General features: G+C 36.1%; 1 protein-coding gene across 1 annotated transcript in view; it reads right to left on the bottom strand.

Annotated features, from left to right (window-relative positions):
- Positions 1-26,868, bottom strand: part of TTN (titin) — a 247,054-nt gene that overhangs the window by 115,046 nt on the left and 105,140 nt on the right. Inside the window, exons 129-156 of the mRNA XM_062640616.1 lie at positions 26,612-26,695; positions 24,048-24,125; positions 23,508-23,843; positions 21,610-21,687; positions 21,310-21,384; positions 21,013-21,099; positions 20,721-20,807; positions 20,131-20,211; positions 19,839-19,979; positions 19,538-19,621; positions 18,539-18,640; positions 18,260-18,343; positions 17,823-17,900; positions 17,208-17,291; positions 16,656-16,988; positions 15,938-16,018; positions 15,171-15,254; positions 13,170-13,265; positions 12,903-12,980; positions 11,789-11,902; positions 11,041-11,121; positions 10,702-10,812; positions 9,359-9,439; positions 8,567-8,650; positions 8,188-8,268; positions 7,858-7,938; positions 7,485-7,568; positions 7,034-7,150 (exon numbers count right to left, since the gene is read on the bottom strand). Coding sequence (XP_062496600.1) covers positions 7,034-7,150; positions 7,485-7,568; positions 7,858-7,938; positions 8,188-8,268; positions 8,567-8,650; positions 9,359-9,439; positions 10,702-10,812; positions 11,041-11,121; positions 11,789-11,902; positions 12,903-12,980; positions 13,170-13,265; positions 15,171-15,254; positions 15,938-16,018; positions 16,656-16,988; positions 17,208-17,291; positions 17,823-17,900; positions 18,260-18,343; positions 18,539-18,640; positions 19,538-19,621; positions 19,839-19,979; positions 20,131-20,211; positions 20,721-20,807; positions 21,013-21,099; positions 21,310-21,384; positions 21,610-21,687; positions 23,508-23,843; positions 24,048-24,125; positions 26,612-26,695 — 2,985 coding nt within the window. The remainder of the gene's footprint in view (positions 1-7,033; positions 7,151-7,484; positions 7,569-7,857; positions 7,939-8,187; positions 8,269-8,566; positions 8,651-9,358; positions 9,440-10,701; positions 10,813-11,040; positions 11,122-11,788; positions 11,903-12,902; positions 12,981-13,169; positions 13,266-15,170; positions 15,255-15,937; positions 16,019-16,655; positions 16,989-17,207; positions 17,292-17,822; positions 17,901-18,259; positions 18,344-18,538; positions 18,641-19,537; positions 19,622-19,838; positions 19,980-20,130; positions 20,212-20,720; positions 20,808-21,012; positions 21,100-21,309; positions 21,385-21,609; positions 21,688-23,507; positions 23,844-24,047; positions 24,126-26,611; positions 26,696-26,868) is intronic.

Genomic DNA, 26,868 nt, shown 5'->3' with positions numbered 1-26,868 from the left:
GACTACCAGGGAGCCCTCTCTAGACAAGCATTCTTCCTTTGGGAGTACCACTCTCAGCAAGGAGCCAAACTATGGACTTATGAGAGAGCTCTTGCTGACAAACGCCACTTTCTCTTGCAGGCATGTAGAGGCACATAGGGACACAACACAACCAAAAGCTGTTCTCACCCCACCACACAGAACACAGAGGGGCAAAGAGCACTCAGGACTGTGGAAACATAGAAGGAAGAAGGAGCTCTTTCAGAACACCACTGCGTACCTTCAGCTGGAGGAGCTTCTGGCTCTCCAGCCTCAGCAACTGGTGCCACCTCTTCGGGTGCTTCCTCCTCCTCTTCCTCAGGCACCTCAGGCACTTCAAAGATATTAGTGTGTTTTGTTTTACATTGGTGAAAGCAGATGCCAAACAGGAACAAAATCCGGGGCAACACAGATACAGAACATCACCACACAGCCAGCTCATCACCATACACGCACATACGGCACCATTTACCAGGCATGCACAGTCTTGAGAGTCTCTGGGACAGAGAGGGACAGGCCAAGAGACGGAGGACAACGCTCAAGAGAGGAAGATAAAGAATCTTCTTTGTTAAGTTATCCATGAAAAGAGGTACCTTTGGGTGCTGGAAGCTCTGGTGCTTTGGCAGTGGGAACGGACACTTTTTCCTCACGAGGAGCCTTCCTGGGCACCTCAGGTGCTTCAAAGATATTAGTAACAGTCAGTTTTATACATTAAACAGGAAGATGAACAATGAAACACAGACTAGAGATGCACTCATGAAGGTAAGCAAACTGGTCCCACAGTGTCTTGAGCCCATTTCTCTGTCACTCACGGACATATACACAAACCCACAGAGAGGCACAGGGTGGTGATGCCAAGTAGGTTCTGTGAGAAAACTGTTGGCTATGTTTAGGTTGTGCTCAGGGTGAGGTGTGAATTAGGATTCCCCTCTCTGTACTCAGCAGCCTTCCCTCCCTGAGAAGAGGCACCATGATTTCTGCCTTGCTGGGATCTGACCTTTCCCTGGGATCAGCCTCAGCCCATAACTTATCTGTTGCCATTTATTATGGATCTGCCAGTGCTTTGCATTCAGCAGTGGGGGCAATGACAGTGTGAAGAATGGAAAGCCCATCATCATTACTATTTCTCTTTGTTTATTTTTTTCTTCAAATCTTTTGCTGTACTGGTACATGGTGGGTTTGACTTTGTGACCTTTCAGGGCTTCTATAATACTCCAAATTAAAAATATCAGCTACGATTTATAGTCTTTTTTTTTGATTCTGAACACAGATGAGGAAGATTGTGAGATTCCTCCATGTTCCTTTTATATTTGTCATTCTAACAATAGAACACGTACACGGCAGAGAACATTGAAATTTCAGGCAATCACAAATGAGCAGGGTAACAGACATGACAAATAATGTGTAAAACAGTAAGAAACAGTCCCTTTAAGGCTGATGCACAGGGCAACAGGTACCTCGAACTGGTGCAGGTTCTGGCTCTTTTGGCACGGTTACAGGTATGGGCTCTTCCACAACACCTTTCTTGGGCACCTTGGGCACTTCAAAGATATTAGTATGCTTTAGTTTTGTGGGCTGTACAGGTGTATATGAAACAACAAGATGATCAATATTACATGCATGCAGTCTTCTTTGAGAAAGTGCTGTGGTTACATTCAGTCATCACTTATGCTTTGCTTCAAAGACTTTGAATAAGCGGGGTGTAAGATATGGCAGGCAGGAGCTGGGAATTCTGTGTTTAGTTTCTGTTTCTGAGTCAGGCAGAAACATAGAAAACACAAGCCCTCTTTCTACAGCCCATCAGAGAATTATTTATGGAATTCTACTACATTTGAGTATCAGTCATATGTAATTCATTCATCACTACATGGGCATTGTAACAGTTTTAGGAGAGCTATCATTTGCTTTATATTTACTGCCTATTTCTATCAACTATTTCCACTTGTTCCTCTTAATTTTCAGTCTTCCACAGCTCCTGGCTTTTAGATTCTTCTGACTACAGAAATACGTATTTTCTTTCCTTTCGTTTTGGTCATATTAATGACCCTTTACTGTAGTACTACTGTGGATCATCGGTAGATATATCCAGACTTTTGCTAGCAAATCTACCTCATATATTATTAGCACTAACTTGCTTTTAAAGAGGCAGAGAACTGTTACTGCTGCTGTCATCCAGCAGTACAGTCTATGAGAAAATTCAGAGATTCAACATTACGTTCTTTAAAGTGTTGACTTATTTGCAGGCTCTTGCTCAGAGCAACGTATTATTCCATTTCAACCAAGCATGCAGTAATTGCTAATTCTTCAACTTTAGAGAAAAGTTCAGAAAGTGACAGATATTTTTCAAGCAACCGATATTAATTTTACTGCCATCATTTAGGTACTCCACATGGCGCTTCATATTTCTTATGCCCCTATCTGCAATAGTTCATTGTCAGAAAAATTAGGCTGACTTAAGTACAGAAGAGCATGATGTTTTTTTCTAATACTGATACGAATAGTGATGGCATGTACCTTTGGCTGGTGGTGGTTCTGATATTTTGGGTACAGCAGCGGGTGGTTTTTCTTGCTGGACAGCTTTCTTGGGCACCTTGAGCACTTTAAAGATATTATTTCCTCTTAAATTCCCAGTTAAAATATACAAGAGAGCATAACACACGAAAAAAATCCAAGAGTTTAGATATTTCTGAGACTGTGACATTCCTCTATTGACTGGTTTGTTAGTCACATATGCAAAGATAGGCACAGCACAGGCTAGGGGAAGAGGACACAAAACATGTACTGTGCAAAAGAAGGTATAAGAAGTGAAAATAATAATCAATACACTAAAGTAAAAAGCAGATCCCTCCAGAAGATATACCTTTAGCTGGTGGAGCCTCAGGCTTCTTGGGTACTGCTGCTGGCTTCTTGGGCACTGCCACAGGCTTTGGGGGAACAACCACTGGCACCTCCTCTTCTGGCTCTTCCTCCTCGGCCACCTCAGGCACTTTAAAGATAGTAGTCCCATTTACTTGACTGTGCTAAAGATCAGAAATCAGCCAACTGGCAAGCAGAAGCAGGAAAGTAAACCCTTGACAGACTACCAGGGAGCCCTCTCTAGACAAGCATTCTTCCTTTGGGAGTACCACTCTCAGCAAGGAGCCAAACTATGGACTTATGAGAGAGCTCTTGCTGACAAACGCCACTTTCTCTTGCAGGCATGTAGAGGCACATAGGGACACAACACAACCAAAAGCTGTTCTCACCCCACCACACAGAACACAGAGGGGCAAAGAGCACTCAGGACTGTGGAAACATAGAAGGAAGAAGGAGCTCTTTCAGAACACCACTGCGTACCTTCAGCTGGAGGAGCTTCTGGCTCTCCAGCCTCAGCAACTGGTGCCACCTCTTCGGGTGCTTCCTCCTCCTCTTCCTCAGGCACCTCAGGCACTTCAAAGATATTAGTGTGTTTTGTTTTACATTGGTGAAAGCAGATGCCAAACAGGAACAAAATCCGGGGCAACACAGATACAGAACATCACCACACAGCCAGCTCATCACCATACACGCACATACGGCACCATTTACCAGGCATGCACAGTCTTGAGAGTCTCTGGGACAGAGAGGGACAGGCCAAGAGACGGAGGACAACGCTCAAGAGAGGAAGATAAAGAATCTTCTTTGTTAAGTTATCCATGAAAAGAGGTACCTTTGGGTGCTGGAAGCTCTGGTGCTTTGGCAGTGGGAACGGACACTTTTTCCTCACGAGGAGCCTTCCTGGGCACCTCAGGTGCTTCAAAGATATTAGTAACAGTCAGTTTTATACATTAAACAGGAAGATGAACAATGAAACACAGACTAGAGATGCACTCATGAAGGTAAGCAAACTGGTCCCACAGTGTCTTGAGCCCATTTCTCTGTCACTCACGGACATATACACAAACCCACAGAGAGGCACAGGGTGGTGATGCCAAGTAGGTTCTGTGAGAAAACTGTTGGCTATGTTTAGGTTGTGCTCAGGGTGAGGTGTGAATTAGGATTCCCCTCTCTGTACTCAGCAGCCTTCCCTCCCTGAGAAGAGGCACCATGATTTCTGCCTTGCTGGGATCTGACCTTTCCCTGGGATCAGCCTCAGCCCATAACTTATCTGTTGCCATTTATTATGGATCTGCCAGTGCTTTGCATTCAGCAGTGGGGGCAATGACAGTGTGAAGAATGGAAAGCCCATCATCATTACTATTTCTCTTTGTTTATTTTTTTCTTCAAATCTTTTGCTGTACTGGTACATGGTGGGTTTGACTTTGTGACCTTTCAGGGCTTCTATAATACTCCAAATTAAAAATATCAGCTACGATTTATAGTCTTTTTTTTTGATTCTGAACACAGATGAGGAAGATTGTGAGATTCCTCCATGTTCCTTTTATATTTGTCATTCTAACAATAGAACACGTACACGGCAGAGAACATTGAAATTTCAGGCAATCACAAATGAGCAGGGTAACAGACATGACAAATAATGTGTAAAACAGTAAGAAACAGTCCCTTTAAGGCTGATGCACAGGGCAACAGGTACCTCGAACTGGTGCAGGTTCTGGCTCTTTTGGCACGGTTACAGGTATGGGCTCTTCCACAACACCTTTCTTGGGCACCTTGGGCACTTCAAAGATATTAGTATGCTTTAGTTTTGTGGGCTGTACAGGTGTATATGAAACAACAAGATGATCAATATTACATGCATGCAGTCTTCTTTGAGAAAGTGCTGTGGTTACATTCAGTCATCACTTATGCTTTGCTTCAAAGACTTTGAATAAGCGGGGTGTAAGATATGGCACATTCTGTGTTTAGTTTCTGTTTCTGAGTCAGGCAGGAGCTGGGAATTCTGTGTTTAGTTTCTGTTTCTGAGTCAGGCAGAAACATAGAAAACACAAACCAACCTTCATTATGATGCTAATCACGGTGGTATGTGTCTTTAGTAAGTGAAGCTCCTGTATTTTTAGGTAAAGTAATGTGCTCTTTCTCCTCTGGAGAGCCCTCTCAGGTATCTCATGCACTTCAAAGATATTAGTGCATTTCATTTTACAAGTACAATACAACAATATAAGTACAGAGACTGAAACATACAGGACAATAGACGTGTTTTCGAGTAAGAACTTGGTACACACTCATACTCTGTGTGATTTGTTTAGCAGGCATTATTTAAAACATCAGATTTGAAATGACAGGCAGAACAAAAGAGGTTAAGATAATAAGAGAAGAAAATTAGGTGTGTTTATCATATATTTGTGCTAACATGTACCTCTGACTGATGGAGGTTCTGACTTTTCAGGAACAGCTACAAGAATTTTCTCTTCTGGGATAGCCTTTCTGGGCATTGCACGCTCTTTAAAGATATTAGTAACTTTTAGTTATTTATATTAAGCTTTAAAACTGACAGTGAAACATAATACACTCGAGAGGGAAAAGAGATCCTATTCATAAGTGGTACCTTTAGGCAGTGCAGCTGCTTGTATTTTAGGTAGAGCAACACTCTCCTGCTTTTCAGCCAGCTTGGCTGGTGGTGGTTCCTCAGTTGCCAGAAGAGGCTCCGGTTCTTTAGGTGCCACTTCAGGCTTTGGTTTTTGAAGTACTGTAGAAAGCTTTAGTTTTTGGAGTGCTAAAATTAGTTCTGGTTCCTCAGGCTCCATGACAGGTTCTGGCTTGCCAGCTGCCACTACATGCTTCGATTTTCTGGACTCTTCAATATGCACTGATTTTTTGAAATCTGCAACAAACTCTGTTGCTTCAGTTGCTACAACAAGCTCTGTTTTTTGGTGTGGCACAAAGGGTTTTGTCTTGGGGGACACCACAAAACGCTCTGATTTTTGGGTTGATGCAACTGTCTCTGACTCCTTAAGTGCCACAATGTGCTCAGGTTCCTCAGGGGCCATGAATGGCTCTGTTTGTTGGGGTTCCACAACAGGCTTTTGTTTTGGGGGCGTCATGCCATGCTTTAGTTTTTGGGGTGCCACATCAGGCTTGGGTTCTTCAGGTAGCACAATATACTCTTGTTTCTCAAGCACCACAAGATGCTCTGCTTTTTGGAATGCCACAACATATTCTGTTGTTTGAGGTGCCAAAATAGCCTCAGGCTCAGATGCCACAACATACTCTGTTTTCTGTGGTTCCACAACAGGCTTTTGTTTTTGGACCACTCTAGCAGGTTCTGGTTCTTGAGGTTTTACCTCTTGAGGCTTTGGTTTTGGGGGTCCTGCAGCAGGCTTTGGTTTTCTGGAAACTGGAAGAGGTACTTTCCTTTCTGGGACAGTTGTCTTGGCCACTTCATGTACATAAAAGATATTAGTTCTAAATTTAACGAGTGCACTGACAAGCATACCAAGTTGAAGTGAATCATAAAACATAAACCCACAGTTGTAACAAAAAATTAAAAATGTATCAGGTATCAGTCATTTATGTTGGCCTTTGTAATGACATATATACCACATTTTGGCTCTTTTCCCTTTTCTCTCAAATGTACAAATGTACCCCAAGCCTCATGACCCCATATACCTACACGGATAGTATAATTTAAGCTATAAGTAAAATCTACGGAAATTATAAACAAGAATGGACAGGACAAAAGATATTAATAACATTGCAGGTGGTAAGCAGACTCATAATAAGACTCTTTCAAGAATTAGCAGTGATGGCATATAATTTTTCTTGGTAAAGAAAATTCTGCTCTTAGTTACTAGAATGAGTACTTTCTTCTACTATTATCACTTTAAACATATTAGCTGCGGTTGTTTTCATGAACCCAAGTAGCAGAACAGGAAGAATAATCTAAAATACTAAGATGAAATGAAGTTTAAGATACAGGCAATTTAGACATCCAAGATTTATCACTACTCTTCAAAAAGACACATGTATGTCTATTTCACGCACATATGCAGATACATACAACAGGTATAATTTAGAGTCTCAGAAAAGTGAAGGCTTGGAAAATCAAAGTTTAAAGAAAAGAGGATTTGCTTTTGTTATTTTATTAGTTGAGATTTACCTGTCTCAGGTTCTGGTTCTTCAGGTGCAGCCTCTGGTTCTGTGACAACTACAGGTTCTGGTTCTTTAGGCACAGGTATTTTCTTTTCTGGAACAACTTTCTTTGGCACCTCAGGTTCTTTAAAGATATTTATTTGGTTTACTTTCAGGAATTTGGAAAATGGGAATTAAAAAGGTAACAATAACTCCAAGATGAAAATCATTAAACAGAATCAGAAAAAAAAAAAAATAAACCCCCCTAATAAATAATCTTTGTTTTTTTCATATTGCTTGATGCACACCATTTATAGCCATTGTTGCTTACTGGGAGCTATTGACAAGTGAAGAAGACAACACAATCTGTAACATTTATAAATATTAGAATATAAAAAAGATGATAATACAAATTTAAAACTAATATTTAGAGAAACAAATTAAAATTGCTGTACAATTTTATCAGTATTGAAAATTACCTTTAGGTGGTGGAGGTTCTGTTTTTTTAGGAACTTCAATGTGTACTTTTTCTTCTGAAACAACTTTCTTGGGCACCTCAGGCACTTTAAAGAAAGTAATTAATTTAATTTTTATGAAATTCAAGCATATGTCTGCAGCATTAAGATACTAAGAAAAAGTAAATCTCTAGGACAGCAAAAGCATGAGTGGTTTTGGATATGAATATTAACTTTTTTGTTTGCCTACAGAAAGTACTTTTTGATGTCTCACTGAGGTACATATGCAAAAACTACAATTTAAACAACAAAAATATCTTATAGAACATTTCTAGTAAAAGTAAATTACCATTATATTAAAATGGGTTTTCTTTCATTAATTGTATACAGCAGTTACCTTTAGTTGGTGGAGGTTCTGGTTTCTTTGGTACTTTAACTGAAACCTCTTCTGGGATCACTTTCTGTGGTACCTCAGGCACTTGAAAAATATTAATAACTTTTAATAATTAATTTCATATGCAACATTAAAGCATAGTAGCAGAACAATATTAGTGAGAACACCAAACAACAAGCTGTATTTTTTTCACACAACACATTTGTTCACTCGAATAACTTTTGATAACAGAAGAAAATTCTAACAGAGGTCTTGGGTACTATCTTCTATAGTGTTAATACAGTAAAAGCGTGAAATTTTTGAATCTGTTAATTTTGTCACAATGTCAAGTACCTTTAGCTGGTCGAACTGCTGGTTTTTTAGGCTCTGCCACTGGTATTTTCTCATCTGGGACTTTCTTGGGCACTTCTGGCACTTTAAAATTAACAATTATGTTAATACTAAGAATATAAAGACATTTAAATAACATTAAAGTGGAAAAAGAAGCAAACAAAAAGGACACCAAGTGACATGAATTAAATATAAGAATCTTTACCAAACAGGCTTTTTGCTCCCAATCTTGATTGAGAGTAATTTGAGGGGAGTAGAGAGGCTGCTCTCAAAAATGAATTTTCAAAATGGCAGTTTATAAGATAGAAAGATGGGCATATCAAAATGTCTTATCACCGAAAGTAATACAAATTATTGCCTTGGTTTTATTAATTACAAGTACCTTTAGCTGATGGTGCTTCTGCCTTTTTAGGCACAGCAACTTTCATTTTCTCTTCTACAACTACTTCCTTAGATGCGTCAGGCACTTTAAAGAAAGATTATTTTCAATTGGAATTTTACAGCTATGTTCAAACTTTTCACTAGAAATTGCAAAGTAAGGAGGTTTTTAATGGAGCCATTGATTTGACATGTTCATTGGGGTTTTATATGTCTCTGTAAAGTCTGAAGAAACAACTCTGAGACTTTTGGAATTTCTTCTACATTACATTATTTTTCCATTTTATTCAACCACTTCCCAAATCTTCATTTGACTAAGGCTGCCATTGGCCATTCTGTATTCCTTGTCAAATTCTTCTATGCATGATGACTTCGTGGTATCAATATTTCCCCTATGCACAGAGGGTTTTTTCCTGTGTTTGACATCTCTACCACTTACTCCACACTCTGAAATTATTAAATGCTCTCTCTGGGACTAATTTTTCACTGTCAGTTAGGAGTAATTCACATCATAGAAGTCCTTTCTTCTCCTTTAAGATTTCTGCTGAGTTCTCAAGTATCAGTCTGATCTCTGCCCAGCCACATCAGTATTTCTAACACCCTGGTACACTGATTACAGCTATAGCTATGATTCGAAAAGAAGAATTTCCAGAACTGTAGGATATATAGAACTTTGGGCACAGAGAATAAAAGTAAGAGGACCCAACAAACAAACAATCAAAAACTAGTCTGCACAATCAAGGCAGAGATTTTTTTCTCTTCCAAATTTTAGTTATCTATCTGGGGTGCAACATACCTTTGGCTGCTGGTAGTTCTGGTTTTCTAGGCACAGCAACAGGTACTTTCTCTTCTGGAATTTTCTCTGGCACCTCAGGCACTTTAAAGGAAACAGCATCCGTTTTTGTTATATTTAAGGCATTTAAAAATACATAAATTATTAGAAGAGTCTCACAAGAAGCATATCAGAAATGTAAGATCAGATATAAAAAGAGATGTCATGCAAAAAATACTGTATACAATTGCATATTACAGGATATTTTATAAACAAGAAATAAAGGGTAATATTTTTCATCTACTGTAAACCCTACTGCCCAAGAGAAATGGAAATCTCCTCCTCAGAGAGTCAGCATTATTTTCATATAAGCTTTAGGTGGTGCTACTCTTGGCTTTTTAGACAGAGCACCATTTACTTTTTCTTCTGAGACAGACTTCATAGGTATCTTGGACACAAGATATTAGTGTACTTTTAAGAATTAAAGAAAAAAAACAAAACAAATATACAATACAAAGAAATAAGACAAAACAAGGAAGTATATGAATAAGGATACTCTGACAACAGCTACATGATCTGAAAATTCTCCATGGTTCTATCCCTCTGGAAAATCACAGTTTGAAGCAACATTGTTGGGGATCTTTTGTCATGCAGTGATGACATGCCATGAAAACTGCTAGTTCAGGCAGATTTCTGAAGTATCTGAATGAACTGTAACAACTGGTTCCTGTGACTAATGCTATTTCAATTCAAAATTAGATCAATTGACCTCTAAGTTTAACATATGCAAAGTGAAAGAGGAAGCGTATATACTTCTTGCTTGAGTATTGATAGAATTTCTGAAGCTGTTTACAGTACCTACAAACACCCATGTAGTGAAATTATTTGTTCTGTTAATCTCACTGCATGTTGACTCAAGTAGTTTTCTTTATTTTTAGTCCCTTTGACTAGTTTCTGTTACAATTTCTGTGCCATCACAATGGATTACTCTTGGGTAGAAGAAATAGACAAACTCAACTATTTAATGATTCAATAATGACAAAACAGAGGACAGAAAAAAGGAGAAGGAAAAGATATGTTCACTCATAGATTTGGCAGGTGGAGCTTCTGGCTTTTTAGGCAGAGGGGCAGGTTTTTCTTCAGGAATAGTTTTATTGGGAAATTCAGGCACTTGAAAGATATTTACTGACTTTAATTTTCATGTTATGACATAAAGACAAGTTAAGAAATGGGAAAAGGGACATATACAACATAAATGCCACAAATCTGACACAAATGGACCATGAATTACTAAAGCAGAAAAGGTGTAAGAACAGAAAAGATGGTTACTTTCAAAAGACCTCAGTTCTATCTGGCTATCACAGTACCTTTAGATGGTGGAGGTTCTGGTCTTTTAGGCACAGGAATAGGTTCTGTTTTTTTAGGCACAGCAATAGGCACTTTTTCTTCTGTAACAGTTTTCTTAATGACTGTGGGCACTTTAGAGATATTAGTACATTTTAAGAGTTTATATAGAATAGAAAGACAAGTCACAAAAAATCCCAGGTTTGTAAGTAACTGTTGGTACTATAGGCGCTAAAGGTACTAAAAGAATGAACACAGAAAGTAATTACACCGAACAAGAAACTAAACCATGAACAAGAATAATTTTTCTGGAGTTCATGACTTTGCAAATTGCAGGAAGAGATGATGAAGAAGACATATACCTCTAGGTGCTGGAGCTTCCTCTTTTCTACAAACAGTAGAAATTTCCTCTTCTATGTGCATCTCCTCATAAACTTCATGTACTTGAAAGATATTAAATATTTAAATTAACTTGGAATATATTCAGAAAACAACAGTGTGAAAAATAACAAATGGAATCAAATATTCAAGCTAATCCAAAGATACATGGGTCTGTGTTATATTTACCATCTAAATAAGCATGCTTTCAAATGAAGGAAGAAAAAAAAATCTCAGATTCTACCCTGATCTGACCTCTTCAGCTTGCCAGGAGAAAGATGAGTGATATGTGATAGGCCAGGCTGGATGTGGTTCTGAGCAACCTGATCTAGTTGATGATGTCCCTGCTCAATGCAGGGGGGTGGAATTAGATGACCTTTGAAGGTCCCTTCCAACCTAAACCATTCTATGATGTTGTGTCCTGAACTGGGCTTGAGTGCAGAGACAGGCCCTGTCTATATATGCTGTCACATTTTCTATTCTATTTTTTTTCCCTCAGACTGATCCCAAATACCAGAGTCCATTGCAATTATCCCTTGCACAAAAAGATAATTTTCCCCTTAAAAAACCCTGCAGATGATTGTTTAATTAATTAATTAATTTTATACTGTTGCAGCTGACGAAAGCTGCTAACTAAACTTTATTGTAGGCAGAGTGCTCTCAAAATAATCAGAGATTTATATATGAAAACATATTTTTTATATTTCAAATCCTACTAAAAAATTATTGTACCTGCAAAGTGCGAAGCTTCTTCTTTAGGTAGAGGAGGAGGTATTTTTTCTTTGCGGACAGCTTTCTTTGGTACTATAGGAACTTTAAAATATTGGTTTATTTTAGAAATTTGTACTAGGAAAGAAGTAGTACAGTCTTGTAAAACAGTAAAAAATTGTACTAGAATGAAAATACATGGTATTAATCTGCGAATACAACTCAAGAACTTCACTTTCTGGAGTTCACAACTCTTCTATTTCCTGATACTTACAGGTCTGATTTTTCTCTTTGCTCAAAAGACAAACAGGTTTTGGTTTCTTTCTTTTCCTTAAGAACTTTGGCAATTTAAAGGGTTTTCTTTTAAAAAAAAGAGAATAATCAATTTACCTATAGAAGCAAGGCAAAACAGTAAAATTAACTAAATAGTATGTTTCAAACATCTATGGAGTTTTAAGAACTCCATAGATGTTTGAAACATTTGGAATTTCATTAAAAACTATGTTTCTATGAAAAAAAAGGGGCTTTGTATTTTGTCCTTATTTAAAGTCTTACATTAATCTTAAATTTATTAAAACCCCTGACATGATTGTAGAGTGCTTCTGCAAACAAGCTTCTGCTACAACCTTTTAAGGCTTTTTAAAAACATATTGTCAGAGAAAGTATTTTGGGAAATAGAACATGAGACAAGAAGTAAAAAAAAATAAAAAGTCCTGTTATGAATTTCCTGTCTACGAAATTTCTTTATATTTTCTTTATATTTCTCTCATTTTTTTTTTAATTCCTGATGCAGAATGCTCCATACTGTTTGAGCAGTTGCTAACACAAGGCAAAAGTATGAACCTGTGGAAAATGTTCCTTGCACTTTTTTTCTTGAATGATAAGGTTTTCTGTCTTAATAATTGTTCCTTAGATGGACATAAACTATTGGTTTTAATCCCTGATCTCTCTGTATGTATACTCTGTTTCTAAGATAGAAGCAAACAAAGAGACAAAATTTACTCTTACAAGAGATCAAATGGAAGAAAAGAGTGTATATAGCACCTGGTCATGTCGTTCAAGAAAAACATGTTGGATTTCTGAGTTTATACCTCACTTTTGAAAGAGGCTAGACAAAATCCATTTGGGGCTCATGTACCTTTAGCTGGAGGACCTTCTTCTGTAGGTACAGCAGGTATTTTCTTCTGTGCAACAGTTTTCTTTGTCACTGCAGGTACTTCAAAGATAATACATTTTTTAAAGAATGTAAATAACAAAAAAAAGCAATGACAGACACATAACATCTAAGAAAATATCAGAATGAACATATTAAATAACAGATTGGCACATGGGTCTAATGATGAAGATGAATAGCTAGTTTGTAGGGCATGTGTTTCTTTGTAGATTGCTTGAATACTCGGTGTACCTTTAGCTGCTGGAGCTTCTGGTTGACTAGGAATAACAACAGGGGCTTCTTCTTCTTCTTCTTCTTCTGTTGGAACTTCTCCGTAAACTTCAGGCTCTTTAAAGATATTAGTTTATTTTACATATTTTAACATTATTTACAAGACAATACTAGATTGACATAATGCCAAAGTGAAGACATATATATGGACAGAGAGCTGTTTGAACATAAAATTATTTAAATATCTAATTTCTACCTGATCATTTACCTACTATCACTAGAAGCAACCATTCCCAGTTAGTAAAATAAAAGTTTACAGAAATATTTAATTTTATTTTCTAGTTACTTAGTTCTGTGTATTAAACAGAAATTGTAATTGAATTTCACATGTCCTCATCTGGCATGAACTATGTATACCCCAGCTCAAAAATTAATTGTTACTCTGGATGGCTTCTAAACCAGTGTCTATATAATTTCATTTCTCTGGTCCAGTGTGACTAAAGTGCTTTCCTGGATCAGAAACCTAGCTTCACTCTTATTTATGTTTCTTTCTCCCATGCTAAATTATAACTAAATTCAGGGGGAATAAGGGTATCACAGATATGGATGGAAATTACTTTTAAATAAATAAAAAAGTAAATTGAAAGTGTTTCATATTTTACAGAACAATCTAGAACATGAGTTGATATAGTCCCTTCAATTTACTGTTTGGTAGATGTGTCACTGATGTACCTTCATAGAAAGGAGGCTCCTCTTCTCTAGGAATAATGGTGGGTATTTTCTCTTCAAGGACAGCTCTCTTATGAAACTCAGGAACTTAAAAGATATTACCTTGCTTTTAGTAAACTCAATTTTCAACTTTTAAAATCTCAAACAGAAATAAACTCAGAAATCTAAGGTCTTTTGAATTTCAACATACAGTGCCTTTTTGAGAATGAAATATTACACAGTTCTAGAACTGTCTTGCTAGTACAATTATGTGACAAAATGTATAGTTTCTGCTCTTGAAGAGCATAACCCATCTGCTTTTCTTACTGTATCATCATCTTTTTCCTTCTCATATGTGTAACAGCTTTAACAGTTTTAACTTGCTATTACTTTTCCACCAATATCATGTATTGGCATCAAAACCCCAATTTAAGCTAAATTCTCATCTACAGTACAAACATAAAAGTGCTGAAGGTCTTCACACTGGTAGTGTAAGTAGCGATACCTCCTCAACATGTTTTCATTCATAAATCAATGTATTTACTGTTTAGCACATGCATAGCACATACCTGAAATGTTTGTCTCGTAGTTTTCAATTTATTACTGAGAGCCAAATCTGCACTTAAAGACTAGACACTTTTGCAATGATATAAAGAACATGAGGATCATTTTAGGAGATGTTTGGAAAAGTGACATGAATATGTCCTTTCCATAAAATTTCATATCCAAGTTTCTTTTACCTTTAATTTGTGGAACTTCTATTTCAGGTTTATGTGTAGGTTTCTTTTCTTCAGGGGCTGCTCTTTTGAGAATGTCTTGCCCTTTAAGATATAATTTACTTTTAGGGCTTTCAAAGTTCTTTGGAAGAAGTTAGGAAGAAGAAGAGAAAATCTAACAATGAAGATTAATGAAACAACAAAGGATTAAATGATTCCTGAAAGAACATCTATGTTAATTTTGAAGACTAGACATATAACATACAAAAAATTATAACATATTAAATAACATCCTTGAAAGATGGCCATAGATTTGGTTGGTGGAATCTCTTTCCTTTTCAGAAGAAATAAAAATATTATTTCTTTCTGAACTACTTTCACATGTAGCTTAATTACAGAACACACATTTTTTTAAAGCGACTCACGTATTTTCAACAAATGACTTAAAACCAACATGCAAAAAAAGACTCAGTCACAAACAGCCAAAAAACCCACTGTGGGAACATAAAACATTTGGACGTCTTTCTCAACACATAATGAAGACAAAAGGCTGAAATCAGAGTTCATGACTCATGAGGACAATGCAGAGGAAGTATACCTTTAGCTGGTGGAGTAATTTCCTTTTTAGGAACAGCAGGTAGTACTTTTTCTTTTGGAACAGGTTTCTTCCGCACCGCTGGCACTTTAAAGACATTGGTTTTTTTTTAAGAACTTTTGCAATATGGATTTTGTGTAAGAATATAAGTTGAATAAAAAGCAAACAGTGCAAAGAGTCAGAAAATTTAGCAAAATACAAAATACAGTATCTTTAATTGCTACTGGGTGGTGACCATGCAGGCCACCCATCTGGACTATTTGCTTGGATTCACATAGCTAGAGTCTTCCATATTCACTGAATGAAAAACACCATTCTTGCATCAATTTTTGACTAAAAAATTCCAAGTCTTTCTAAAAAATCGTCCACCTTTCCCACTGACTTCATTCTGATAATTTTTACAAGAAACAATTATAAAATTTACACAAAATTAATTTATGACAAAGTAAGTGTTCTGAACAGAAAATTACAGAGCTCCAAACTAGTACAGAAACTCTACTACCATCCACGCACAATTAGTATTCATGACATTTTTTGTACAGCCAGGTATAGAGAACACCTATTAAGATCGTATGTGTTCCAGCAAGTAGTCTCAGTTTTCATTTTTTAAAGAAAGAGAATTTTTTCAGTAACTTAATCCCTGTCTTTTACTGCATTGCAAAAGAAAGTTAAGGGTCTAGCAATCAAATCAGAATAGGTAAATTTAGGATTTAGGGCTTCAGATGCTCAGGCAGAAGTCTGTTTTTAAATTTATCTAGTATCTGATGTACCTTTAGCTTGTGCAGGTTCTTTTGTAGGAGCAGGAACAGGCACTTTTTTTCCTGGCAGAGGTCTTTTAGGCACCTCAGGCACTTAAAAAAGAATTAATTTTGGATTTTAAGTTACTTATGAGGAATTGTAATGAATACAAAGAAAGCAAACAGAGTAATCACTCAGTTGTAGAGGAACCATTCCATGAATTATTTAGTGACAAGTGAACAGCCACTTATTTCAAAGTTCCTGAGCAATGAAATCTAAGCAATAGCAGTGTTAATCTTTCTGGTACATTTTAGATGCACTTTCTGTTTGGTATGAAGGATCTTATAATCATAAATTTAAATTATGAGAAGGAAGAGCCAACACGAGTTTTAATATCTCTAACTCACAGAAGCTAAACTGGGCAAAAGAAACAAATATAGATGCATAAAAATATTTAAGTTCTGAAGCAGAACTGCATTAGAAAATTATCATTTAATTGCTTCTGACTTATCTATACTAGCTCACTCTTGGGCAATCAGATGTGGAATCCTCCCATTCTACTCTGAAAGGAAGAATTCCTTAGGAAGGAATAGTAGAAAAAAAATCTTTGAATGGATTTATCATTACCAGCAACAGACACACATAGGACTACAAATGGGGAAAAAATATAAATAAACACCCAAAGGAGGCTTAAGCAGCAGCTTGGAACTCAACAAACTGTAAGAATAAAGAAATCATGACCTGATGTACCTATAGCAGGCTGGATTTCGTAAGCTTCTTCATACACCTCTTCATATTTCTCATAGATCTCTTCCATCTCCTTAAACTCATACTTTTCATAGTAATCTTTTTCCTCAGCCTCCTCTTCATATTCCTGTTCCTGAATCTCCTTATATCTCTCAGGTTCTTCAGGTTCCTCATATGCCTCAATTTCTTCACCTTCTTGAACGTCCTCAAACTCTTCAATACTCTCGTATGTCTCATACTTCTCATACTCTTCATATGTATACTCATATTTCTCCACTGGAGGAGCAGGAGCAGGGACTTTTTCTTTCCGGACAAGTTTCCTGGATACTTCAGGCACTTTAGAAACAATATTATTGTTACTGGCTAGTAATTATTAATTTTTATATTTTTTTAAGTTAGTCAAGACTATCCACATCAAACACAAAATGTACATGATCACCACAAGTTACATTAAAATATCAGAACGAGGTTCTGAAACTGTATATTATAAAAGATTTTAGAAATTATAAGAAAAAATCAAATCTTTGGGATGATTAAAAAGACATATATCTGTACCTTTAGTTGATGCTGGCTCTTTGGGTTTGGGCACCACAATTGGCACTTTCTCTTCTGCAACAGCTCTTCTATGCACCTCAGGGACTTTAAAGATATGGATTTCATTTAGGAATTTAGAAAAAAAGCCCACTTTAAAGCAGTATAAGCAAATAAAACACAAGAAAGAGAGCTTTATGGTTCTACAATGCAAGCATTGATAACAAAGACTTTTAACACAAATTGAAGCAAATTCTCAAACAGCAAAGACAAAAGTTAGAAAGAAGAAAATCAAGAGCTTTTTTAGCATAAATATTACTTATAATCGGGAATATATATACCTTTTGCAGTTGGAACCTCCACTTTTACAGGGGGGGCAACAGGTGCCTTCTCTTCAGGAGCAGCCTTCTTGGGCATCTTGGATACTTTAAAGATAGAACCTAACTTCAGTGTTCTTTTGCACAATTTTAAAATAGACAAACCCAGAAGCTTACAAACAGCAGAACAGAAGCTTACAAACAAACAAATAATATAGTGACATATAATACAAGAAAAACATACTAAAATGTCCCTTACTAAACTCAACTTGTATGAAGAGTGTTATCTATTAATGGTAACAGTATTTACAAACTGCAATACCTTTGGCTGGTGGAGCTGGCACCTTTTTAGGAACAAGTTCTTTCTCTTCAGGAGCAGGTTTCTTAAGCATCTCAGGTACTTTAAAGACATTTTATGTAAGAATATCATCCGCAAGTAGTATAAGAAAGACAACAGAAAACATATACAAACAGACATAATGAAATAAGGACTGATCTGTAGAATATATTTAAATGCTTTAAAGAAGATGAAAGTGAAAAAAAACAAAAGACCCTCAATGTCTGTAGACAAGACTTCTTGAACAAGTCAGATAATTTCAGAACTGATTTTTTGCTAGGAATTTGGCAGTCACTCTGAGACATCAATACAGAAAGACACCAGGGACAGAAAACTAACATAAATGACAAACAAAATAAAATAAATAGACACACTGAATGAGAATAACAACACATTGTTTTCCTAGGTATTAATTTATGTACCTTTTGCTGGAGGAAGCTCCCGTTTCTCAGGAGTAGGTACAGGTATTTTTTCTTTTGAGACAGGTTTCTTAGGAATCTCTGGCTCTTTAAAGATATTATTTTGCAAACACATTTTAAAGTTACTTTCAGAGAATTAAAAGCATAAGAATACATGAAATAAGGTCACAAGCTCCCCAAGAAGATCATTAAAATTTACATACAAATTAGAACAAGATATAAAGATTAATTTTAAGGAATCCAAAAGATCTCATGAGCAGCTTCCAAGAAAAGATCATGTACCTATTGCTGGTATCGTTTCTTCTGGAATAGTTTCCTCTTCTTCCTCAGGAACAAAAATGGGAACTTCTTCTTCAGGCACAACTTTCTTTGCCACCTCAGACACTTTAAAGATATTATTTTAAGAACTTTACTTTCACAACATCACAAAGAAAAATTAATAACATAAATCACAAGGACACCAACTTTAAAGTAACAATAGTAATAAAGATAAGGGAAACTATTAGTTACTTTTCACTCCATGAAAACAGCAAAGTACAATTAGGTTTTTAGGATTATATGAGGTTTGGCTCTTTTGCCCACTTCTTAATTACACAGTGTCATTGACAATGAAAAATATAAGAAAGATACGCTACCAAAAAGAGGGTGTAGAGGATTATTAGCATCTAAATTTTTACCTAAAAACCTCCCAGTGTGTACTTCACAGTTCTTTTCTAAAAAACTTGCTGCTGAGGTAAAATTTGCTCAGCACCAAACGGTAGGCTCTGCAATAGTCTACCTCCACTCTGAATTTCAAATCCAGGGCATATTTTCTGGCTATTCATATGGTCAGTTGTGATTTTATTTTATTTTTATATAAGTTTAGCTAAAAGGCGTGTTATTTTAGCCTAGTCTCAAGGTGCATATTCAGAATGATCCCCCTGAATGGATAAATTTGCAGGTAAAGGCCCATAAATTATTATTCCAGGTATTTTGTTTAAGTAAAGTGTAAATTAATTTAAATATTTGTTCTAGATTATGATATGACAATAAGTTACTTCATTCACAGCAGTCACTTAAAATGGAAAACCAGGCCTGATTCTCAGCCCACTGAAGTCAATAACAAAATAGACAACAAAACCCTGCCTGAGACCTAGCACTGCTCACTACAGGGGAGCAGCAGGGTGCTAGAACCAAAGATCTGACTTATCTGAGTATAAATTAATTTTTATAATGAGGTTCAGCTGAAATGCCAACATGTAAGGGAGAGGAATAATCTGCATACACAGCACTCTGATATACCTTTAGCTGGTGGAATTTTCTTTGCTTTAGGAACTGCAACAGGTACTTTTTCTTCTGGGGCAGCTCTCTTGGGCACCTCTGGCACTTTAAAGATATTGTTTTGATAACAGATTTTTCAATTACTTTTAAAACATGAAAACTACTAAAAACATGGAACAAAGTCACGAAGACCAATAAGAGGAAAACTCCACTCAGAAAGATAATTAAGATTTACATCCATCTTAAAATAATCGATAGAGATGAAGATCTTTTAATGAACTGAACAAAGCTCTATGATCATTTTCAAGAAGGAATGGTGTACCTTTTGCTGGTATCTCTGGAACAGCTTCCTCTTCCTCCTCTTCAGGGACAAAAATAGGTACCTCTTCAGGAGGAGGTCTTGCTATTTCTGGCACTTCAAGATAGTATTTAATTGTAGAAAACTTAGGCACAACACCATAAACTGAGAGGCAACATACACAGAAGCTAAAGGGTGTGAAGTAAAATGTGCAAGTACATTTTCCACAAACTGCTACGATACTTTGAATTCTAACAACAAACAAACAGAAACAATAAGAAGCATCATCCATATGTTCAGATATAAGAAAAGATACCTTTGGCTGTTGCAGGTTCTGGCTTTTTACGTGCAAGGATAGGTACTTTCTTTTCTGGAACTTTCTTGGGCACTTCAGGCACTTTAAAGACATTTTTGTTGAAGAAATTAATTTTCAATGTTACATAAAACATGATAACTGAATAACTGATATTAAGACAACTACACAAATATGGTAAACTTCAATTACGTATAAAAGATAACATTGATTTTTATCCACAGATTTATGCACAGATGTAAACTTACAAATATACAGACTACAGAACTACAAATTGGCATTCTAAGGCTAAGGGGGAAGTCTGACTGTTTAATTTATCTTTTGAGGCATCTGGTTTGAATCGGAAATTTAAAATAATTTAAATATAAAAGATCCAAAAGACAGAGATGATACAAGACATAGAAATTTTCAAAGTGTACAGTAAGCATAGCACCCATGACTAACAGAAATGGCCACAATACAGCGTCCTAATCATAGATATATCTGTGAGTGGGTCAAACACACTAGGACAACGAGTGGTATTGTTACTCGCAATCTTCTAAAGCTGAAGAAGCAAAACTATAATTATGCAGTTGAACCACAAACTGGTGTACCTTTAGCTGGTGGAGGTTCCTCCACTACTTTAGGCACTGGGACAAGTATCTTCTCTTCTGGCACAGGTTTCTTTGGTACTTCAGGCACTTTAAAAATATTGTTGTAGTTTAAGAATTTAATTTTTGAACCGTAATGTAAAGAACAATTATAGGAATCAATAAAGAGGAGTAATAAAGAACTGTCAAGAACGGAAAAGTATTCACTGTATATTATATTGAAAAGGAAAGATGAACAAAGACCGATTTTTAATTTTTTTTTTTTTTAAACACATTCAGTCAAAAGCTGATATACCTTTGGCTGGTGGAACTTCCTTCTTTTTTGGTACAGGAACAGGAACCTTCTTTTCTTCTGGCACAGGTTTCTTAGGCACTTCTGGAACTTAGCAAGATATTATAAATTGAGATTGACATAAGAATCTAAAACACTGTCACATATACAGAAGTGACACCAGACAATTAAACACAAATACAAAGAACCACAATTCTTAAGAGCAACAATCCTTCTAGTATCCTAGTGCTTAACACAAGTGAGAAAATAAATGAAGTCTGGAAGAACTTTCTGATCACAGCTAATTACTATTTCATATACCTTTGACTGGAGGAGCTTCCTTCTTTGGCACTTGGACTTTCTTTTCAGGTACAGGTTTCTTTGGCACCTCAGGCACTTCAAAAACATTATTTTTGTTAAAAAAATAAACCACAAGTTATTTAAAACAAAAATTAAACAACAAAGTCAGGATAAATATTTAATATGCAGAGCCCTCTCCGAAAAGAAAAGAAAAAAAGAAATTATTTAAGTAAGACATCTGAAAAATACTGTGAATTACATATTCAGAGGATGTCTGCTAAGATAAGTAAATGTCTGCTAAGATAAGTAAATGATTTATACCTTTTGCTGGAGGAACTTCTTTTTTCTTCAGAATAGGTATTTTTTCCTCTGGAACAGGCTTTTTGGGAACCTCAGGCACTTGAAAGATACCATTAATGTTTTAGGTATTTACTTCTAAACCAACAGGAACATAAAGTGCAAGCAAGCATCACAAATACACACCCAGAACATACAGCAATGATTTAACATGGTTTGATCATGAAGACAAAATAAAATCAGAAACAGGTTCTATTAACTGCTATTATGTCCATTCTCCTTGTTTAGTCATTGAGGCCATGAATAAAAATGTTTTTATCTTCAAGGGCTTATTTGCTGATCAAAAGATTGAGTTAAGACATAGTTTGTCTTTTTAGAACAAGCTATTAAAGAAGATGAAGAAGCGCCATGGTGGGGAAACTTGCAAAACCACAATTTTATTTTTCCTCCAATTTTTGGATGTTTATTACAAACATTGTAATAAACAACTACTTAATTGCTGTATTAGGTATTTAGTGGATTTACTGCTTCTACTTATTTTCCCCCAGAGCTATGATACTAACTTTTATCAACCATGAAATAGGTTTCCTGATCATGTTGGATAAGCCAATTTTGTATATGTGTTGAAACTGCTGATTACATTTTCTTCCTTAGACATTTCCAAGTGCTTTCTATATGTAAAAAGCAAGCATATAAAAATTTTCAGCTGGTTTACTTCAAACACAGAACTATGGACACATTATAAGTACCCATTGGTTTCCACCACATTTTGCTGGCTAATGGCAATGTTTAAGAGTGGCTTACTTGAATGTAAAAGATGAAAATCCTGCTTCTGCTGCAATGAACAGATTTTTCCTTTAACTGCAGTGATGCAAACTTTCAGCTAAAATGTACCTTCAACCTTTTTGTCCTCCAAAACCCAGAAACTTTCATACAAGCTTTATGATGACAGGAGAGTAATCTCACTTGCTCTGAACTAACCTTAATCTTCTTGTTCAGGATTAACCTGGCTTTTGCAGTGCACAGGCTGGCCTTTATTAAGAAAAATATGCTAATAGAAATGACAAAATTCTACTGCAAACAATGATAAATATAACTTTAGCATACCTTAATTAGTCAAAAAAATCTGAACGTCTTTTTGGGGAAGACAGGCTATGGAATGATTGGAATCAGGACTGGAAAATATACAACTTTACATACTCTTAGATGATTATGTGATTTGGGGAAATCTGAAATCTTTATATTACAATGTAGAAAGATTTTATCTTGGTGATAAAGTTGTCCTCTCTAAGTAGTGAATAGTATGTTCATCCTGTACTAACAATGTTAAAAATTTACACCAGAACCATATAAAATTCATCCTAATGAAAACACCTAAACCTAAGATTATTTAAATATGGCAATTTAATAAGACTTATTTTTGCTTTCCCTGAAAATATATTATTCCCTTCAAGAAAAAAATAACCAGCAACTATAGGGTTTTTGAAGAGGAAATCAATGTGGTTTGTGTTTGCAAATCACATATTTTCAATTACCCTGCCTGTTTTCTAGATAAACATTTTTTTTTGTCTGTGATTGCAGAATTCTTATATCCATTTTTAAGTATTTCAAACAGTCTGGTAGCAAAATTGGACCCCAGAAGAGGATGAAATAAAGCTCTGTTAAATTTTCTTGGTTATACAGACTTCATATGAAAGAGGAACGAACACGTATGACATGGAACATTTAAATTTATAGAGGTAGTAGTAAAGAATAGACATACAGCCATTACACGTTTTCTATACTATATACTAATCATTAAACATATTGAAAAAAAGGCACATTGTAAAGCATACAGGAACATACTGAACCAAAACTTTGATATACTAACAGAATTAAAAGATACTACTCTTTCTCACAAAAATCCTAAAATTAAAGTATACCTCTAGCTGGTAGCTGAGCCTCCTCTTCATACTGGGGAATTTCTGGCTCTTCCTCCTCATAATCAGGAACTTCTTCTTCATAATAAGCAGCTTCTTCTTCATAATGTGTGACTTCTTCATCTTCATATTGAGGAACTTCTTTATACTGAGGAACTTCCTCCTCATAATGACTAACTTCTTCATAATGATGGACTTCCTCCTTGTAATGGATTACTTCCTTCTCATATCTGGTTACTTCTTCCTCTTCATATTTTGGAATCTCTCCTTCCTCTTCATACTGAGGAACTTCAACATACACTTCTTCTTTTCGGACAACTGTCTTGTGTACTTCAGGCACTTAAAAAGATATTAAGTTAGAGAATCTTAAAATATAGCACATAGATCTTACTAATAATAAGGATCACAAGGCATTGCCAAATAAGAATTAAAACACAGGAAGAACATTCCAGAGAAAACAAATCAGTATTCACTGTACATGGAACATACAAGACACAAAAAAAAACACATTTATAACATACTTCAATTCTCTATCCAGTATACCTTTGGCTGGTAGTCTTGCCAGTTTTTTAGGAGGATAAGTTCTTTCTTCTATGATAGCCCTCTCTGGTACATCAGGCACTTAAAAGATACAGTATATTTACATTTAAGTATTGTTAAAAGTGTTGCTTAAAAGCAAAAATATTCTTGCCAAGAAACAAAGAAACATGTCCTACAAATATATGGCTTATATGCGAAAGACAAGTGCGCTTATTGACACTGGACATATAATTACGGAAGCCATTACACTGCTTTTCAATTAAGTAACAACAAACATTTCAAGATCCCAGTATAAAGAGCTGATATGATTCCTGCTTCATCCAGTGCTGCCAACAGTGAAGTTAAACTTGCTGAAGGGCAGAACTCAAAATCCAAATTCATCAATCAAATTACAAAATCATTAAATCCCACTGTTCTCTCTGACAGCCCCTCTCCACAGCAGCGACACTTTGCACTACCTCAGTAATAGCTCAAGAGTCCTGAATCACTGCTAAAAAAAGATCTGTACAGTAAACTGGAGACGAAGATGAGAGAGCACATACAGAAAACTCTGGGGGTGGCTAACAATAGGTAAAAGCTCTGGTCTAACTAAAGGCAAAAGAATTGCTTGCTGAGTAAGGTGTTTTTCCTCTTCTGTTCATTGCTTTACAAAGTAGCTTGTTTGCTCAGGCATAGCAAGGAACCATGCCATATAAGAGCAGAAAAATTTCCAAAAGATTAAGGTGTGAATATGTTCAGTTTTTATTCAGGAAAGAATAGACACTATGTTTAAGCAGCTCATTATCTTTTTCAGAATAGCAGTGCATGGATCTTGTCTTCTGAGGAGGCGTCTTGGGAAAATTTTGCCCAGTATAACTGGAAACTGCACAGAAAATTATTTTGATCTTCTCAAGAGAGATGATCCATTCTGTCAGTGACACATTAGAGAATTTCAACAACCTTTCTTCCTGATAAGGTACATGAGTATAGATGAGTGGCTACCACAAGTCTTGATGTTTGCGAAGTGGGTGTTATTTTGGGGGGTAATGTGAAGACTGACCAGCTCTTCAAATATTTTCCGGCAGAGCCGTGCTTGATATTTAATTGTAATTGTCAAGTACACCTGCATTTGAAATCTTAAACTATACCTGACTGGATCTGGTATCTTTGGTTGAATTGATTACAAAAAACTGCACTGTGCATGCATGCCTTTGTCATCTTCCGATCAGGTTCCTTTGTTTTCTTTTGTCCTAGCTACAGCACTTCTATTTGGAATCCCATGGGAGAACTGTTGCATTTAATGTCTTTCTGCTTTGAACTTTTCCAGACCAACCGGCATGTTAACTCCCTTAAGGAAAGCCAGCAAAAGATCCTCTTCCATCATTCTCTTAGTACTCATGATCTGCCTGTTCCACATAATTCTCCAACAGACAAACAGATTATTTAACTTCACACTGATATGATTGTATTAATCTTTCATTATATGAATAGGATAATGTTTTTTGTCAACGGCAGCAGGTCTGAAAGTAGTAAGTATGAGGCATCTTGTGGGTCATTTTCCACAACTGAATAAATTCCCTCCAAAGGTGATAGAGCAATGAATTTTCTTTAAAAGCCATGGACTTTGTTCAAAGCCCTTGAGCTGGCAGGTCCAATATATGGTATTGTGCTAAGTGTCACAGACAGTCAAGCAACAGCAGAGGTAAAGGTTTTTTCTTTGACTTTCAGATTTAGGTAAAGAATTGATGTCATGGAACATGAAAGGAAAGGGCTTCTTTTCAGGAGAGCAAAAGGCTGCCCTGTTTACCCTCAGGTCAGACAGGTGACAAGATTTGCAAAGTAGGACCTAGTGAAATGGTTGGGCTTCCACTACGGCAACAGTAAACCAGGAGGAAAGATTTAAGCTTCTTGTGAGAGTGCAATAGTGTGCTGTGGTATTATACAAACAACTCTCAGGATAAACTGGTGATCTGCACAGGACATGAAATTGTGTTTTGTTTTCTTTTGTTTAGTATTTTTTGTGTATGTCTTAGCGTTTTTTTTTGTTGTTGTTTGTTTTGTTGTTTTTTTTTAAGTAGATAACATTACATAAATTTGGACATAGAATCTTTTTAGTCCATTCATACCTGTGTATGAGATCTCCTTTTCTGTGTGAATAGAAACGGATACTTCCTCTGACACAGCCCAGTGTTCTTCTTCTGTTAGTACTTCAAAGACAGAATCTAGCATTAATATTTTTCTCTGGATGATTATAATGTACAATAACAAATATCCCATTTAGGGGTTCTTAGAAAACTAGTTATTATTTTCCGACACCTCCTGAAGCCAGAGTCATTGGAAAAAATATGCATCTAGTGTTTCTCAGACTCTGATAATGTTCCCTTGAGACTATGGTGGGACATACTGGTGGACTTGCCAGTGTCAGGTTAACTGTTGGACTTGGTGATCTTAAGGGTATTTTCTAACTTAAATGGTTCTATGAATCTACCATTAAAACTTCAAGAAAGGTGCCAGACCAACAGGCTTGAAGCTTTGGTGGTATTGCATGAGGACAGTCTATTCATAGGATAATCCATGGGCAGGAGTACCTTCTGGTGGTAGAGGCACTTTTCTTTTTGGAACAGCAATGGAAACTCTTTCTTCTCTGGCAAGTTTCTTTCGTTCTTCTGGCGCTTTAAAGATGGAAATTGTAAGAATTATAAAGTTTAAAAAAAAAATGACACTCTCTGACGTTCATACAAAAGAATTATAGACAAACAATTATGGGGAAATAGTACACTTATAATGAACACAACAGTAACACCATCTGTACAGATGTAAAGACACATAACAAAATCACAGAGGA

The sequence above is a fragment of the Pezoporus occidentalis genome, unplaced genomic scaffold, assembly GCF_034315485.1.
Source record: "Pezoporus occidentalis ecotype Australia unplaced genomic scaffold, CSIRO_AGI_Poc_V1 ctg66, whole genome shotgun sequence".
NCBI classification, from domain to species: domain Eukaryota; kingdom Metazoa; phylum Chordata; class Aves; order Psittaciformes; family Psittacidae; genus Pezoporus; species Pezoporus occidentalis.
Note: the sequence above shows the minus strand (reverse complement) of the source record. Positions and strands in the feature narration are given on the sequence as shown.